The 15976-nt window shown below is 32.1% G+C and overlaps 1 protein-coding gene across 1 annotated transcript; it reads left to right on the top strand.

Annotated features, from left to right (window-relative positions):
• The first annotated feature begins 592 nt into the window (after positions 1-592).
• LOC148617296 (uncharacterized) lies at positions 593-15668 on the top strand. Its single transcript, XM_088584909.1, has 3 exons — positions 593-660; positions 2939-6081; positions 7033-15668. The coding sequence occupies exons 2-3, from the start codon at positions 2985-2987 to the stop codon at positions 8241-8243; spliced, it is 4308 nt and encodes a 1435-aa protein (XP_088441035.1). The 5' UTR covers positions 593-660; positions 2939-2984; the 3' UTR covers positions 8244-15668.
• Positions 15669-15976: the final 308 nt, after the last annotated feature.

Below are 15976 nucleotides of genomic sequence, written 5' to 3'. Positions count from 1 at the left end.
GCAATAGATCTTGGTTCTTTAAATTTTTGACAATAAAACATAAAGTGTGTTTAATCTTATAAATTTACTATATATTACAGCAATGGCATTTTCCTTCTTCATGAGGTAAAGATAAATATCTGCCTTTTTAATGACAAGATTATGCGCACTTATTTTCATTTTACTTATAAAATACCTCTCGGCTCTTCTATTTAACCGATCTTTATGATCACTTCTTTAACCTTGTAAAATATTTGTTCTTGAGGAGACTAATTTTGGGGAATCAGTTGTAATTGTAAAATTTTAATATTTTTTTCTCGATTAATTTAGAATGAACACGTGTCAATAAACCCAACCTTGCACTCGTTACAACTTCGGCCAAGTCCGTACCAGTATAGCGGACTCACCCGAGATTTGCCGATTGACAATCTCAAAATTCTTAGTCCTCATCGATTTAGTAGTTTATTTTATCAAACAAATAACAAAACAAATTTGATTGCGAGCAATTTCATGAACAAATTATCATAAATATAGGAATAACACATGTTCTCGTCTTTTTTCGTTATGACGAGAAAAAATGCCATGTGACCTTCTCTGGCGTACTACCAGATCACGTGACTCTTTTGATCCGCCATGATGGACATTCATTATCAATTTTTTTAAAGACTTGTAGCTTGCTACGTAAGTCATTTAGAATGCATTTGACATTGTCATAATGAATGTGGACAATTTCCACTTCCCAGTAAGTTATTCAATGGTTTTCATCACCAATTGACCACTGAAAATGAATGCAATACGTTGGCACCATAACCACGTTTTTGAGTCTCAGCTTGTTTTTGGTCGGCAAGAAAGTCGCAGCTTAACTTGTTGCTCACCTATCATCACTTGTCGAACCACTTTACAAAATTATATTATTTGTTATCATCTTAACACATGATAAACATTGCTAATATGCAGAATTGTGGCATTTATGATGTAAATACAATTGTATATGATGTGGCTATATATTTTCTTTGACTTATACATTCCCCTGTGTTCTGTAGTAATACACATTTATATTAACATTGTTAACAAGTATTGTCTTTTGAAAAGATAGTCAACACATTTTCTAGCTTTGTTCTTACAATTTTATTTCAATATTATTTGGTGAACTGTGTGATCACTGTGCTAAATATGTTTCATATTTCTGTTATTTAATTGGTTCAACTCAATTTAACTATTTCAGATCATTCAATATATGAAAGATTATTTGTAATTCATTGTATAAATATGACAGAAAATATCCTGGACACCAATGGCCCAGATGGAGCATTGAACTTCACAGTTGGTATCCCTTCTGTCCAATGAAATGTGAAGTTGTAAACTCCATCGGTTAAGTTGCTATGGTTAAGCATGATGCCTAAGCGAACTCAGTGCCAGCTGTATCGAAAAAATGAGTCCAAACAAGTCATTAAAAAAATCTTCTCCATTAATATTACTAACTTGAGCTAGGACACCTCCCTTTTTTAACCAGTATCATACATGTACATGTGATACATGTATATTTGTGTACAGTACTGCAAAACTTAAATCTGTTTTGCAAATTTTTGGTCTGGAATGAAGACCACAAAGCATATGAATTTTTATTTTTGTTAACTGATGTCATTGTAAGCAACAGCTAAAATTAAGGGTAAGCCCCTTTAAGGGGAATAGTGAGCTGGTTGGGTTAGTACTTCGCTGTCATAGAAAAAGAGACTGCTCAGTTCAACTTGTATTGGAAAAACTGAATACAACGTCATGAGAATGTTACATTAACAATAGAGATAGGACAGTGACGTTTGACAATGTCCTTGATTGAGCTTTTCACGTCACCCTTTTTGGCTGCCCTAAGGAGTTGTACAAGTGTACATGACAATGTAACCTGTGACTTAAACATATGCATATCAAATTGAGAGTTTGCATAAATTCCAAAAATGATTGTCTTTTATAACATAGAAAAGCGATGCTTCAATTTGAGTAATATGGTCAGAGCTACAAAAATGTATATTTTTAAACAAGCTAAGGGTAAATATGTTTGAGTGCTCAACCTTCCCCTGTACCTGGGACAGTGGGAAAATACAACAATAAAACAAACTATCAAAATCTGTTGAATTCAGATTTACATCTTTAGATTGATACAGGTTAGAAACTTTTGAACAAATAGGGCAAACTGTTTCTACCTTGGAAGAGTACATGTACTTGTTTTTTCTGTAAGCTACTAGTTCAAAATCCAAAGGCAATCGATAAGCATGCCTTGTTTACTCAAACAAAAATACATGTATCAATAAAAACATGTCCAAGAGTAAAACTTATCCCATCTTTTTATATCTCATTATTCTTAGGGATATGGCAAAAGGCCCTTTAGTTTTTTGAGGTTTTTGCACCACCTTTTCTTGAAATAAAGCCAATGAGTATTGATTGACTCCATTCAAAATTTTCCTATTTTATTGCCTTCATGGCAAGTGATCAGATATTTTTTTTAAAAAGTCTAGCAGTACTAAAAGTAGCAGACAAAATTTACTCAGGTTAAAGTGATTTGCTATAGAAAATTTTATTATTAATTGATGCAACGGATAGCTTTTAATGGTAACTTTATTCAATGGGCTTTATGAGGTACACAGTGTACATATGCCATATGATGCACAAATTCCACAGTGTGCTAATTTTGGCCTATTTTAGTGGTCTACAAACAAACTTAATTCCTTTAAATATTAATCTTGGGCACTAGTGTATCACTTAGTGTCCACCAAAATTAGAAATTGCCAAAACTTGTCATATAACTTTTTACCTCAAAATTGCCAAATTTTACATCTGCCAAAATGAATGACTATACAACATGATTGTGTTTGATAGGTTGTAATTTTCAGTTTAAACAGAGAAAAACAATATTGGATAGATAATATACTGCATTAGTACATTTACTCTTTCGTTGTCTTTTCAGGAAATGCAAGCCCTGAAGATAAAGATCTGAAATTTGATGTCACGCGATGTCTGGATCTCTGGCTCAAAATCTTTCTTTGGAAAGACAGAGTTCATACCTAGAATCTCAAATAAAACAGCTAACAAATACACAGAATCTCATACCAACAAATAAAACTGGAAGTCAAGATCACAAGTATCCAATGAATGACAATGATGTGAAGGTAAAAAAATCAGAATCTGTGGTTACATTGTATACTTCAAAAAATGTTCAGTCACCACAAAAACTGGTTGAACAACTTGCAAAAGAGAAAGGTTTTATGAACAGTCCAATCATTATTGTGGAAAACATTTCAAAAGTGACATCTGCATCTTCCATGACATCATTGACTCCACCTACTGTACAATCTCCACCCAATTTGTATGTTTCCATGCCAACACCTGATTCTTCTGTTCAGACGAGCCAATCATCATCCAGTCAGGAGGTTCACAGATGTGAAGAGTGTGATTACTCTAGTCACAATAAACATTACCTCAAACAACATGTTGATCTAGTTCACTGTGCCAATCGTCCTTATAAATGCCCGTTTTGCAATTACGCTGGGAAGCGCAGTCATTCTCTTCGAGAACACTTGCTTGTCCATTCTAATGAGCGACCTTTTGTCTGTATTCATTGCCATGCAACATTTCGTAAAAAAGGGCACTTGACCAATCACAGTAAGCTTCATCAAAACATGGTGACCTGTCCAATGTGCAAGATGTCAATTCCTCAGCCTGATGTTGAAGCTCACATGAAGTCAGTTCACCAGATTGACAGGCTGTATGTTTGTGATGTATGCAACTTTATGGCTGTCAACAAATCTGAGATTGAAGACCATTTGAAAATGCACGAGACACCTTTTTCCAAGGTTTACGTTTGTGAGATGTGTAACCACAAAAGTAAAAGTTTTGAGGAGTTTTGTGTACATGCTGAGAGTCACAGAGGGAGCATTAGTGTCCAAAAAGGTGCTGAAAAAGGATCACAGGTCAAGCATGATAAAACTCCCCAAGCATCGACTGAAAGAAAAATGATGAAATGTTCAGAATGTGGCTTTGTTTCTGGAGACATCACACAAATGAAAGACCACATGCTTATACATATCAACGAAGAAAAAAATGGTGAAAAAACTCGAGATGAAACTCCAAAAACAAGCACAGAGCCAACAAAAGTTGCTAGCAATCAGCCACCAGTTTCTACTGTCCCAGGTGTTAAGGCAGCTTATAAATGTGTGGAGTGTGAGTTTTCTTGCAGTGAGGCTTATGTTTTTGTAGTACATATGCTTACCCATCGACCTGATTTACAAATAAGTTCAGACAAACTGCTATCAGAATCTTCTGAACAACAAAAATCTGGGCAGATAAATCCTCAGATTATGAATGAAATGGTCATGCAGAAAAATCAAAATCGAGCAACTTCAGTTCAGCAAGCTCCAATTACAATGGCACTGCAAAGAATGCCAAAAACTACTAAAACAACGGTGATAAGCCCACCCAGCAAAACCCAAGCATTTGATTCATCTGCAACTAATGCAAGTATGGCTTCGCAAGTTACAACATCTGTAATAAGCACAAACTTACAACCAATGGTATCAAAATATTTAAGCCCAATTTTGTCTCATCAAGGCACAGTTTCATCTACTGTTGACACAGATCAAGATGGAGTGAGCTTTGAAGCAAACCCAAAGAATCAAAACTCTGAAAATCTTCCTTTTGTGTACAATTCTGCAAGTTCAAAGTTCAAGTGTACAGTTTGTGGCTATACATGCGATTACCAACGAACTATAAAAGCACACATTTGGAAACACTCAGGAAATAAGAACATAGACTATCCTATGTTTCAGAATGGACCATTAAGCATTTATGAAGGGTCCCCAGCTGCTGAATCAGAAAAGCCTCCTGTAAATCATAATGCTTCTATCACAGTACCAGAGATGCCTAAAAATCAGCAGGCTGGTTCAGCTCAAACTATTGTTATTGAAAAGTTTCAGCAACAAATCAACAAGACAACTTCTGTAAGCCCTGTTGCTCCTGTTCTGGCAAATATGTTGGCTATGCGAGCAAAGCAAAAAGACCCAAATGGAGAATTTGAAAGCATGAGTCAAGACCAGATGCCAGTAACTTCTTGTGAGAAGCCATCTGGTCCCCCTCCATTGTTGCAAGTGGCACCATTTACACATGATACAATTAATGCTGTATCAGCATTTGTTGATCCTGTACAGAGCAATAATGGCGTAGACGTGACAACACAAGGCAATAGTGACAAAGCTGTGTTAATATTTTCTGATGGCTCAGGTAGTGCTACCAACCAACAGAAACCAAATAAAGGCATAACATCACCTTCAAGTGAAGATCAACAAGAATCTACTGACAAGGATGAAACACCAGAGGATGTAATCTTAGTTAGTGAGAATAGAGACAAAACTGATACTGTTCTAGAGGAACCCAGAAGAATTGAACCTTTGAATCTCAAGCGAAAAGTTGGAATGGTTGATGTTAGCAAGAAATCGTCAAAAAAGATATGCATAGAAGAGACCCAAAATGTAGTTGTAGAAACAGTTGACAATTCTAATGTGACAAGCTTCACTGGGATGAAAAGTCAGCAAAATAGTCCTCGTGCTATATCTGAAATCAGTCAATCTGAACTGAGTGATTCAGGTGTTGGGTCTGACTCAAATACAGTTGTAGCTGCTTCTGTAGAGAAAAGTTCAAGCTTAGAATCAAGGTCAGAAGATTTAAGCAAGGAAAGCACTATATTTCAAGACTTTGGAAATGAAGTAATAGTTTCATCAACCAGTTGTGACAATGATGATGGAATGGACATTGACAATGAGGAAGACACAGAAAGCAATGCAAGTGAAGATGACATGTCAGAAGAGGAAGAAATATCTATTCCAAAGAGGAAACGTATGCCATCAACCTCAATGACAGAATCTGCTGTTACATTACTTTCTCTCCTCAAGAAGGGTCCTAATCAGAATCCAGCATGTCCAGTGACCACCACCAGTACAAGTGACATGATTGATGGTGAGGAGAAGCCAAAACAAGGCATATCATCTTCCTTATTAGCAGTTATTGAGCAGCTGAGAGAGAGGTCAAAAACTGAAGCTGAATTGGAAGAATTAACAGGTATGATAACTATTTAATACTATCAAGTTATTGATAGATGCATTTATTTTATGTTACAATTACAAAATACAAGTGTACCACAGTGTACATGTATGACTAAATGTTACATGTATTTATATTACTATGACAAAATATTACTTAAATTACTATGATTGGATTCAAAATAACTTTCCGAACATGAGAATTAACTTAAGATGGCATATGAAAAAAAACAAAACAAAAAAGAAACCACCAATTAAAAGACACAACTATATTTGTATTGTGTCATTATGTAAAGAGTAAAATTAGTTGCAGATGAAAGATGATGAGCTAGAAATAAAAATTCAATTACCCTATAAAAAACTTCAATTAAGGTAGCTGAAACAATAAAACAATGGTACTGAAGAGATTAAAGCAAACTTGTCAAGTTATGATTAAATGACATTAGGTGCATCATACATAATACATGTAACTTTTTAACTGTCAGTTCATATAACAAACTTTATTGAATTGAACACTTATCCTATTTCTTAATACACAATGTACATGTACAGTGAACCTGTCTCAACAGAACTTCAAGGCTTTGGACTTCAAAATTAGTTAGTTTAGACAGGTGCTCAGTTTTATCAAGGTTCATAATACATTTAAATTGATATTTAGAGATTTTTTTAAAGTGTTTTGTTTAGACAGGTTTCATTATAATATCTTTCATATCGTCAGTATTCTAGGATTTTTCAGAAATTGAGGTTTCCTCGGGAAAAATCCGTATAAAATCAACTTTTCTACAGTCAATGACTGCTTTCCTAACAAAACAAATCTTTACAACATATGAAGTTTTCAACTTGCCATGGGAAAGTGTAATTAAGTACCTAACTTTCCCTGACCCAAATTTCACTTACCCCGGATAACGGGAAATAGGAATCCCAGAACACTGATCATTATAATCACCAAATTGAGTATGATTTATTTCAGGTATAACAGTAACAAAGAAGTCTGGTAGAAGACGTATGAAGAGGGAACTCTTAGAGGATTTGTCTGAGATTGAAAATATGGGTAATGTTGAAAGAATTGAGGAAGATGGTGAAGTGAGGTTAAGGTGCAAACTTTGTCACTATTCAAGTGTTAATACAGTTATTATCAAACAGCACATGAGGTTACACAAAACTAAGCAGCCTTTTGAATGCTCGCTTTGTGACTTCATTGCAACATCGAGTGAATCACTTCAGGACCATATGATCCAGCACTGCAAAGTTCGTACATATCAGTGTAAGCTTTGTGCCTCGGCATTTAACTATAAAAGTCAGCTACGAGCTCATATGAGAGCTCATACTGAGAAAGAAGTTTATGTTTGTGATGATTGTGACTTTGAAACTACAAACCCAGTAAGTTACCGTAATCATGTGAGGGGTCATAATGAAAAAAAACAATACAAGTGTGAAGTTTGTGACAGGAAATTTATCTCAAAATGTGAACTGAAAAGTCACAAAAAACTTATTTGCAGCAATCAAAAGTCATTTCAGTGTGAAGAATGTGACTTCATAGCCATTGGTCCACAAGAGCAGAGACAACATGCAAAAATACACAACAAAGAATTCAAATGTGCCAAATGTGAGTACAACACTACTAGTATTACTCGTTTTGAAAATCATGCCAAAATACATGATGAACCTAAGACCCTCAAATGTGAACTATGCGATTTTCCGGCCGTATCAAACAGAAGCTTGAAATCTCATATGAAGCGCCATATCAATGACCAAAGGTTTGTTCAACAGCCCCTTGAGCAGTACAAGTGTAACATTTGTGGTTATGTGTGCCATCACTTACCCTCACTGAAATCTCACATGTGGAGGCATGCTAGTGATCAGAATTATAGTTATGAGTTCACAAATGAGGTAATCAATGCTGCCATAGACTATGACAGTAGACTAGATAGCTACGAATGTCAGAAAGATGACATACGAGTATTCTTTGCAACAATTCGTCAGAAATTGAAGGATCGCTTGGAAGGTATGAATGCCCCAGGAGATGCCCAATCAGCTGCTTGTTGGGTGACCTTTAGGTGCTGCCAGTGTGGGTTTGAGACCATCAACAAGGCTGAACTGAATGTGCATATGAAGAGTCACTCAGACATTATTAAGTGGACCCTACAGGTCAATGACAAACAGAAAAAAGAGAAAGTTTAAGATCTGTGAAAATGGAAATGTTTAAAATCATACATGTAGATTTAAAATTTAAAGTATGATAAATGGTTGAAATGTAATAGTTCATCTTTTGCAATGTATTTTACACTTATACTTATAACATTAAGCATCTTATCTGCTGGTTAATTAGGTCACAAAGTTATGTTAATATTTTTTTCTCAGTATGGGTAATTGTATAAAAATCAAGAGGCAAAAATATCAAACTTTGTTTTACATTATTTTTGCTTTTTTGTATCTATACTTAAGCATTTCAAAATCATATATTTTTTTTAATTTGTTGCATACCAGTACCTGTATATGTTTGTGAATCATCAAGGTTTTATATAAATATTGTTCATTTTGTGGAAAAAAAACACTTAATACTGATTTAAAAGAAACCTAGGCTTCCAATCCTATTTCATTCAGTGTTTCAGTACTTTGATTTATGATTTATAACAGTTTCACATCTTGATTCCACATTACGGCTTTACTTGTAGGCCTAAGTTTTTGAACTTTTTAGTAATTTGTTTTTCTCTTACCATGACACAAAATGTTACTTGAGAATTATTGATTGCACAATCAATTATATTGACATGAAGATACAAACATAGTAAACATGTATTCATTTTCCTGTAGCATGTTTTGGGTAGCTTTTATATATAAATTGTGTAGGTTATATAGCAGGTAGTTAAGTGCTTAAATATTACATTTTTTGTTATATATTTATAGTAAGCTTCTTAATAGTTGTGGTTTGCTTATTCCCACCAATATATATTTATCAGAACTATAAAAGGAATGAAATTTCAAGATGTAGATTTTTTTCTGTCTGTGGTATAATCTCTGTATCATTTGTAGGTTTGTTTCTCATTTTGTTCATTATCAACATTGATAAACATCAGAAATATTTATGACTATTTCTCAGTCTAGTGTAAGTACCAATCCATATAAAATTCAGGCACTGCCGATGGTAGAGGTGGTTTATGGTGTAAAAAAACGCCAAACAAATGATGTTTTTTGGATGTACATGTACTACTGGTATATTTTCACATTGATGTAACTTTTACTATGTCTTTGCTATGTATTTTTGGGGAATTCATATACATGTATCATACACAATTTATATAATTTTTATCTCAAGTGCAACAACCAAATAACTAAATAAGACTTGTTATGTGGTCTGTAACTATTTCCGCATTAAAAGATAAAAGTGAATTTTGTAGATATTGGCATGCATGAATCATCTCCTGTCTGATTTTTATAAAGACTGATACCTAAACTTGAAGATTTGTGAACTTTGTACCATCTTCAATAATTAAATCACTGATCAATTTTAAGGGGAAATACTTGCTAAAAGCAATTTAAATCCATTTTGCAAGTAGAAAGTATTTCCTTTTTCTTAAAATTTGCTTGTGGATTTTATTTGTATTATGTTAACTTCTGTTCAGAAATATCCTAAGACACTTAGATTCAGTGAGTATATTTTTTCAGTATTTGCTAATTAAGCTTACATATGGAAAAATTTGTGAATTTGATCCCTGGTCTTTATTTTTTTCTTCTCATATCTATGTGATTTTTTTCTGTTTCAAAAAACTTTCATGACCAGTATTTATATTTATTTTTTACCAGTATTATGATTTTTCCAATGTTTTGGATCTTATGTTATTTGTATGACATTCTGTGAAAGTTAGAAGTAGAAGAGTACCAATTTATTAGAATAGAATCAAAGAATTTAAAATTCCCTGCCCCTCCCCCCCCCCAAAAAAAAAAAAAAATACACAAACATTGATAACCATGAATTTTTAAAAGTACTTATATAGCTTATAAAAAAATGATTTTATTGTTTTTTTTTCTAATCTTTCCTTAAAACAATGAAAAATGAACTTAATAATATAGTACAATCAGAATACAGTTGTTGTTGTTATTACTTAAGCATGTTAAGGGTTGTGACTTTGATGTTCCTTTATTGATCTCAGAATTAATTTTCTTTTTCTAAGGTAGTGATAAAAAGGGCCTTGCTTCCCAGGCACTTGTTTTTATAGGAGCCTTGAAACTGTCATCTAAGTTTACAATTACTGGTAGTAATATATGATTTAGATCCATTGCTGTATCAATTTACCTACAATGCCCCATACATATCCTCTTTGAAATACAATGACACTGATACATGTATGTTTCCTATTTTTTTTACTTCAAAGCTTAAAAGTAAGTTACAAATTTTGTTCTGAATTTTATGCCTTGTTCACACAAGATGTGAATTTGATTCACATTTTGTTGATACTCTTTAGTAATGTTGCTAATGTCCACACTGTTTTTTTTTGAATGCATATTCTTAATGTAGGTCCTGCGAAGTATTTTTTTCCCTCAAATTCATGCACGAAACAGAATGGGTGATGCATGGATATACTAAGCACTAAGTAAAAGTTTACTTATTACTTAAACAAACCTGTTTACCCTTCCACATTAGAGCCTTCCACAAAATCAATGAAAAATTTAGAATCTCCCACATAAAAATGTAAGGTTTGTGGTAGTTTTTTGGTTAAATTTCTATATTTTCTGTGAAAAATACTAAAAAAATGGAACTTTTACATTAGAATTTGCTTTTAAGCAAAAATCTACCACTTGAGACAGTGTCAGTGGGGAAAATCTCCCACATTAAATGTTTCAAAAGTTGACAGGTGTGACCAAAACAAATTATTTTGTATTATGTACTTTGTACTGTTGATTTTAAAATTGCCTTTTAATTTCATGTGAAATTACTATTTAAAAGAGAACATTAGAGTATGAGTATTAACGTTCATAGAAGTGATAAATCACTGTCTGCATGAATTTTAGATGGTATTATATTGAAATCAGTTTGGTTTACAGGGAATTTATGTATTGTTTAAAGAATCGTTTTGTATTTGTGTTTGGTTTGTATTGATTTTGTTTACTTTGTTGATATTTTTTATATATTCCTAATGCTTTAGATGTATTTTATTTTTGTTTAAAATATGTATTTTTCTTATGGATTTCGGTCAGTCCTGCCAAAGGAGTTTGACAGACAAAGTGTAAAAACAAAGGTTTCCATTTTTTTCAATTGTTTTTTTTCAGTCTGATCACGTAGTTGTGTTTTTCTGTTGGTTATTGCTTTGTAATGTGTCTTCTTTTAAGATTTGGTCAAATTGTCATAAAAAAACCTAAGTTAACATTTATAGATATAAAATGCCTATAACTATAAGCAATATGACATGAACTTTGACATTAATGTCTATGTCATTGTTCATGTATGGTTATATTTGAATAAAATGATCTCTGTAATTGTACATGTATGGTTACATTTGAATAAAAAGATCTGTGTAATTGTACATGTATGGTTATATTTGAATAATTTGATCTATGTAATTGTACATGTACAGTTATATTTGAATAAAATGATGATGTTCTGTGGATAGATTTACAAATGTAGAAGTCCCTCAATTAAGTGTCAGTTTCTGTAAGAATCAGGCAGTGGGTGAAAAACCCACCATTTTGGAAGTGTAATTTGACTATTAGCAATATCAGAATAAAAAAAAAGAAGACAAGATTTTCCATATCATGTTGGTGCATTGAGTTATAATTTCATTGAAATGCACTAAAAGTTACATTTCAAGGGCAGATAACTGTCAAAAACCTCATTTTTCTAACATTCTATTGAAAAATTTTGGAGCAAATCTAGTAATGCAGAGATCAATTAATGGTCTTTTCAAATAGAGAAAGCATCCTTGAATGAAATTATATTGTCAGATAGGTGGGGTTTTGACATGCATTTTTCTGATTTTTCCCATTTTGCCTGATTCTTACAAACACTTACACTTAAACAACAATTACCTGATGAACTTCCTTATGTAGTTGACAGGACAATGGAGGAGGAGAATTAAATTATTTTAAACAATTCAGTAGATACTGAAAGAATGTGTAAGTCTCCTTCTCTATCCCTTGGGCATCATCATTGGGTGCACTATAACAAAAATACACCAAACAGGGGATCTGCTTCATCTTAACACAATATCTAGTTGATACATCTGCATTATTTTCTAAATTTAGCAAAAAAATATTTTTAAGGATTAAATTTTTATTTGAGATGCGTTCATAATAAGGAAACTTTACTGTACTTATTCTGCTAGGTATGCTATGTTATGTCTTTCTTTTGTTTATTTCTGCTAAGTATCCTGTTATGTCTTTTTTGTAAATATGTACAATCATATGATTAATTATTTAGTGCTATATCTGTTACATACATGTATTTATATTACAACTATTTTGTTTACATCATGTGAAAACTAGATAATTTTTTTTATGACTTTAGATCTGATTGCATTACCTTTATTGTTAGTTTCCACACTAAAAATATGTGATCTTCTGTGTTCTAAAATAAAGTTATCATTTGATTTTTATTTTATTTGCAATAAATTGAACACAAAATTAGTCCCTTACATTCTATCAGTTATGTTTAAGCTGTAATAACCTTTGAATTTAAGTTTTGGAATCAGTAAGAATGAGGCAAAATTAAAAAGTAATAAATCATGCTCTGAAAAAATAAAAAAACAAACAAATTTGACAATGTGGTCTCATTGTTAGTCCATTTGTCTTGGAAGTGTCAGAGGATGCAGAAAAGTTAGCTCAAAGTTACAATAGAATAATAGGGGAAGTGAGTTATCTCCCTTTGATAAACTGCAAAGCTTTCATAAAATTTTACTTTGAATTTCTGACACTTAAAAAGGAATTGAATTTGTTTTCTTATTTTAGGTAACATTTTGAACAAGATTTCATGAGAAGACTTGTTTATTATTTTCCTATCATCATTCACTCACTGCCTGATTCTTACAGAAAATAGCACCAAATTGTTCACCCCAAAATGCTCAGTTAAGTTTGGTGTAGTCAAAAACTGAAAACCAGCTTTACATAGTAAGTGCTTTTCATTGTTATTTTGATTGATTTTTTACTTCTTCATGGCTATAGGTTTCAGGGCTTTCATAAGAAAAAACTTACAATGTACATTTGTATTTTGAATTTCAAGTGAACAGATTTTGTGTGTGTATGTTTGTTTTAAAGTTTTTAAGGAAAAATTCTTGGGGTTACTGACATATGAAAACAACACTATTGGGATCCCTACTTCCCCATGTGTAAAAATCAGTTACAATAAAAAATTTACTCTTAAAAGCAAGGTTATAGATTGATAGTTAATTATAAGATTAAAATTTTGTAAAGTACAGTACTAGTAGATGTATACATACCATCTTGGTTATTAGAACTACTGAATTGTAGTTTATTATGCTTTTGAACTTCATAGTGCTTTGATAGTGATTTGAGTTGTGAATTATGTATTATTATATGCTACAAGGTGTATAAATATATAAAGATATTTTGTGTTATTAAAAAAAACATTACAATAGTTCACAATACAAACAAAGTATTTTTGTTTAGGGGAATATAGAATTCAGCTTTCCCATCTGTCCTTCCTTCCATCTATTGCTGGTTACTGCCAAATCACTTGTAAATTTGCCATCATGAATTTTAATTAAATAGCTTTAAAGACATAAAAGACCCTTTCTGATATTGAGGCCAGTATATTTATTGTAAAGTCTTTGTTAATAAAAATAGAATTTATATGAAAAAAAGGTTTCCTTCACACAGGTTAAGGTTGCCATTATGGATTTAAAAAACGTCCCACTGATTGATGTATTGGTGACAAGAATGAGGCTTATTAATTTTGTTATCAGTAGATATAAAGTCAAGGTCACAATTTCGTAAAAAAAAATGATTTATGCAATTTGAGGTCTTCAGCACAGTTCTAGCTTGTTTCAGGTATTTCATAAATGTGAAAAGAAAAAAGTCCTAAAGTGAGTTAAAATGTTCATGTATTTTTATTGTTTATAGTAAATTTCAAATGAACAGTTTGTTTTTTGTGCGTGTTTTGAAAATCGAAGTACAAGTATGGTCCTCATAAGCAGGCACTAATCCTAATAAATTCTATACAGTTTGTACATAGTCGACAGGATTTTAGGGTAGGTATTTTATAGGGCATTTGTAATCTATTTTAATTACTTGTATAGAATACTTGTATATAATGTTTTACTCATTAAATTACAACACACACCACCTATTGTACATGTACTTCTCATTTTGTTTTGTTTTATCTTTTAAGAAATATATGTACTTTTTAAGTGGACTAAATATAGAGAAACTTTGTTTTAATGCTTTTTTATTTTTTGTTTGAATAGTATGAGGTAGATTGTATTTAATTTGATTCTGAAGGGAGCTGGCAGTTTTGGTTGGGGCAGAATTTTTGCCAATCAGAAATTTATTTTCAAATGCTTTCAACTATTTATTATTTAGACTATGCTATAAAATAGAATATGAGACCAAAATATTTATTTATAAAAACTGTCAGTCCCCACCTCATCAGAATCAAATTGTCATCCTTTACCATGAAGGAGGAATAAAAAAATTAGGGATTATGGAAAAGAATTTGATTAAGTGCAGGGTTGCTAAGTCTCGAAATTTCAAACATTTTCACGATCAAAAATTGACAGTCCTGCAAGAATGAATTTTAGAAAATGTTCACTTCATTGGAACACAATGACAGCTTTATGGAAAACAATTCAGATGTTTTCTTAAATAGCTCTAGTGATTTTTAGATTGTTGCATTAAGCAGACTTTGGTTCTTCTAATTAATACCTCAGTAATTAAATAAGTTAAAAAAAAATGTAAATTTTCATATGTATATTTCTTGCAGTTGTATTTCTTTCTAAAAGCAAATCAAAATATAACATAAGGAATATATATACTGGTACTAGAGAAATCTTCCTTTTTGCATTCTATGTAATATGATATGTACATGTAGTTCTTTCTCTTCTCTTTACATCAGATTGAGAATTTTTAACCCATATGACTCTTATGATGAAAATAGTGAGGTTAACAGCATTACTTGTTAAGTAATTTAGAAATGCAATAAGCACTGTTGAAACTGAACCATTTTTAGACTATAGTATTTATCCAGCTTAGATAAGTGTGTGGTTTATCCTGGTTCAAAACACATTTAAGCTGTTTATGAAAGACCATCAAGAAGTGTCAGGCTTTTTGTTTATTGGGGGTTCAGTTTGGGCAGAATTCATTTAACTTCTATAATATTGACATCAGGATTTTATTTTTTAAAGGTAGAGAGATGTTATCTTATGTTTTGGTTTCGGTACAAAGTAAATATTAGGTGGTATTTTCTTTGGCCTACATATATGATATATAATTCAGTTAATATCCTTTTTCTTTGTTTTGTTAAATACATTTAAACTTTTCTTAAGTCTTTAATCAGAAGATTTATGATCTGACATTTTACCATCTTGTTGTTTATAAATCATAGTCATGTGTTTGTTGAAGTTAATTGAATAGCATTAAAGTATGGTTTGTGTTTAATTGTGTTATTGTTTATGTTAATCGTAGCCTTGAAATCATGTATATTTGTTTTATTAACTAATTATGATACAATAGCATGCAAATGCTATTTAATCACCACTGGTATATTCAAGCCACATTTTAAGAGGGAGGTTTAGCATGCCATAAAACCAAGATTTAACCCATCATTTTGTTTGAAATGCCTGTACCAAGTCAGGATCATTGTGGTACCATCTGCTCCAGTGGTGTAACATCTATTTTGCCAGATTCGTTTTGGACTTGACTTGATTATAGATTGGATTAGTAGTGTTTGTTAAGAGTCTGGTTGA

This window comes from Perna viridis, chromosome 5, assembly GCF_037379345.1.
Source record: "Perna viridis isolate PV_CMFRI_1.1 ecotype Kerala chromosome 5, ASM3737934v1, whole genome shotgun sequence".
Taxonomy (NCBI): domain Eukaryota; kingdom Metazoa; phylum Mollusca; class Bivalvia; order Mytilida; family Mytilidae; genus Perna; species Perna viridis.
This window is presented reverse-complemented; position numbering and strand designations above follow the sequence as displayed.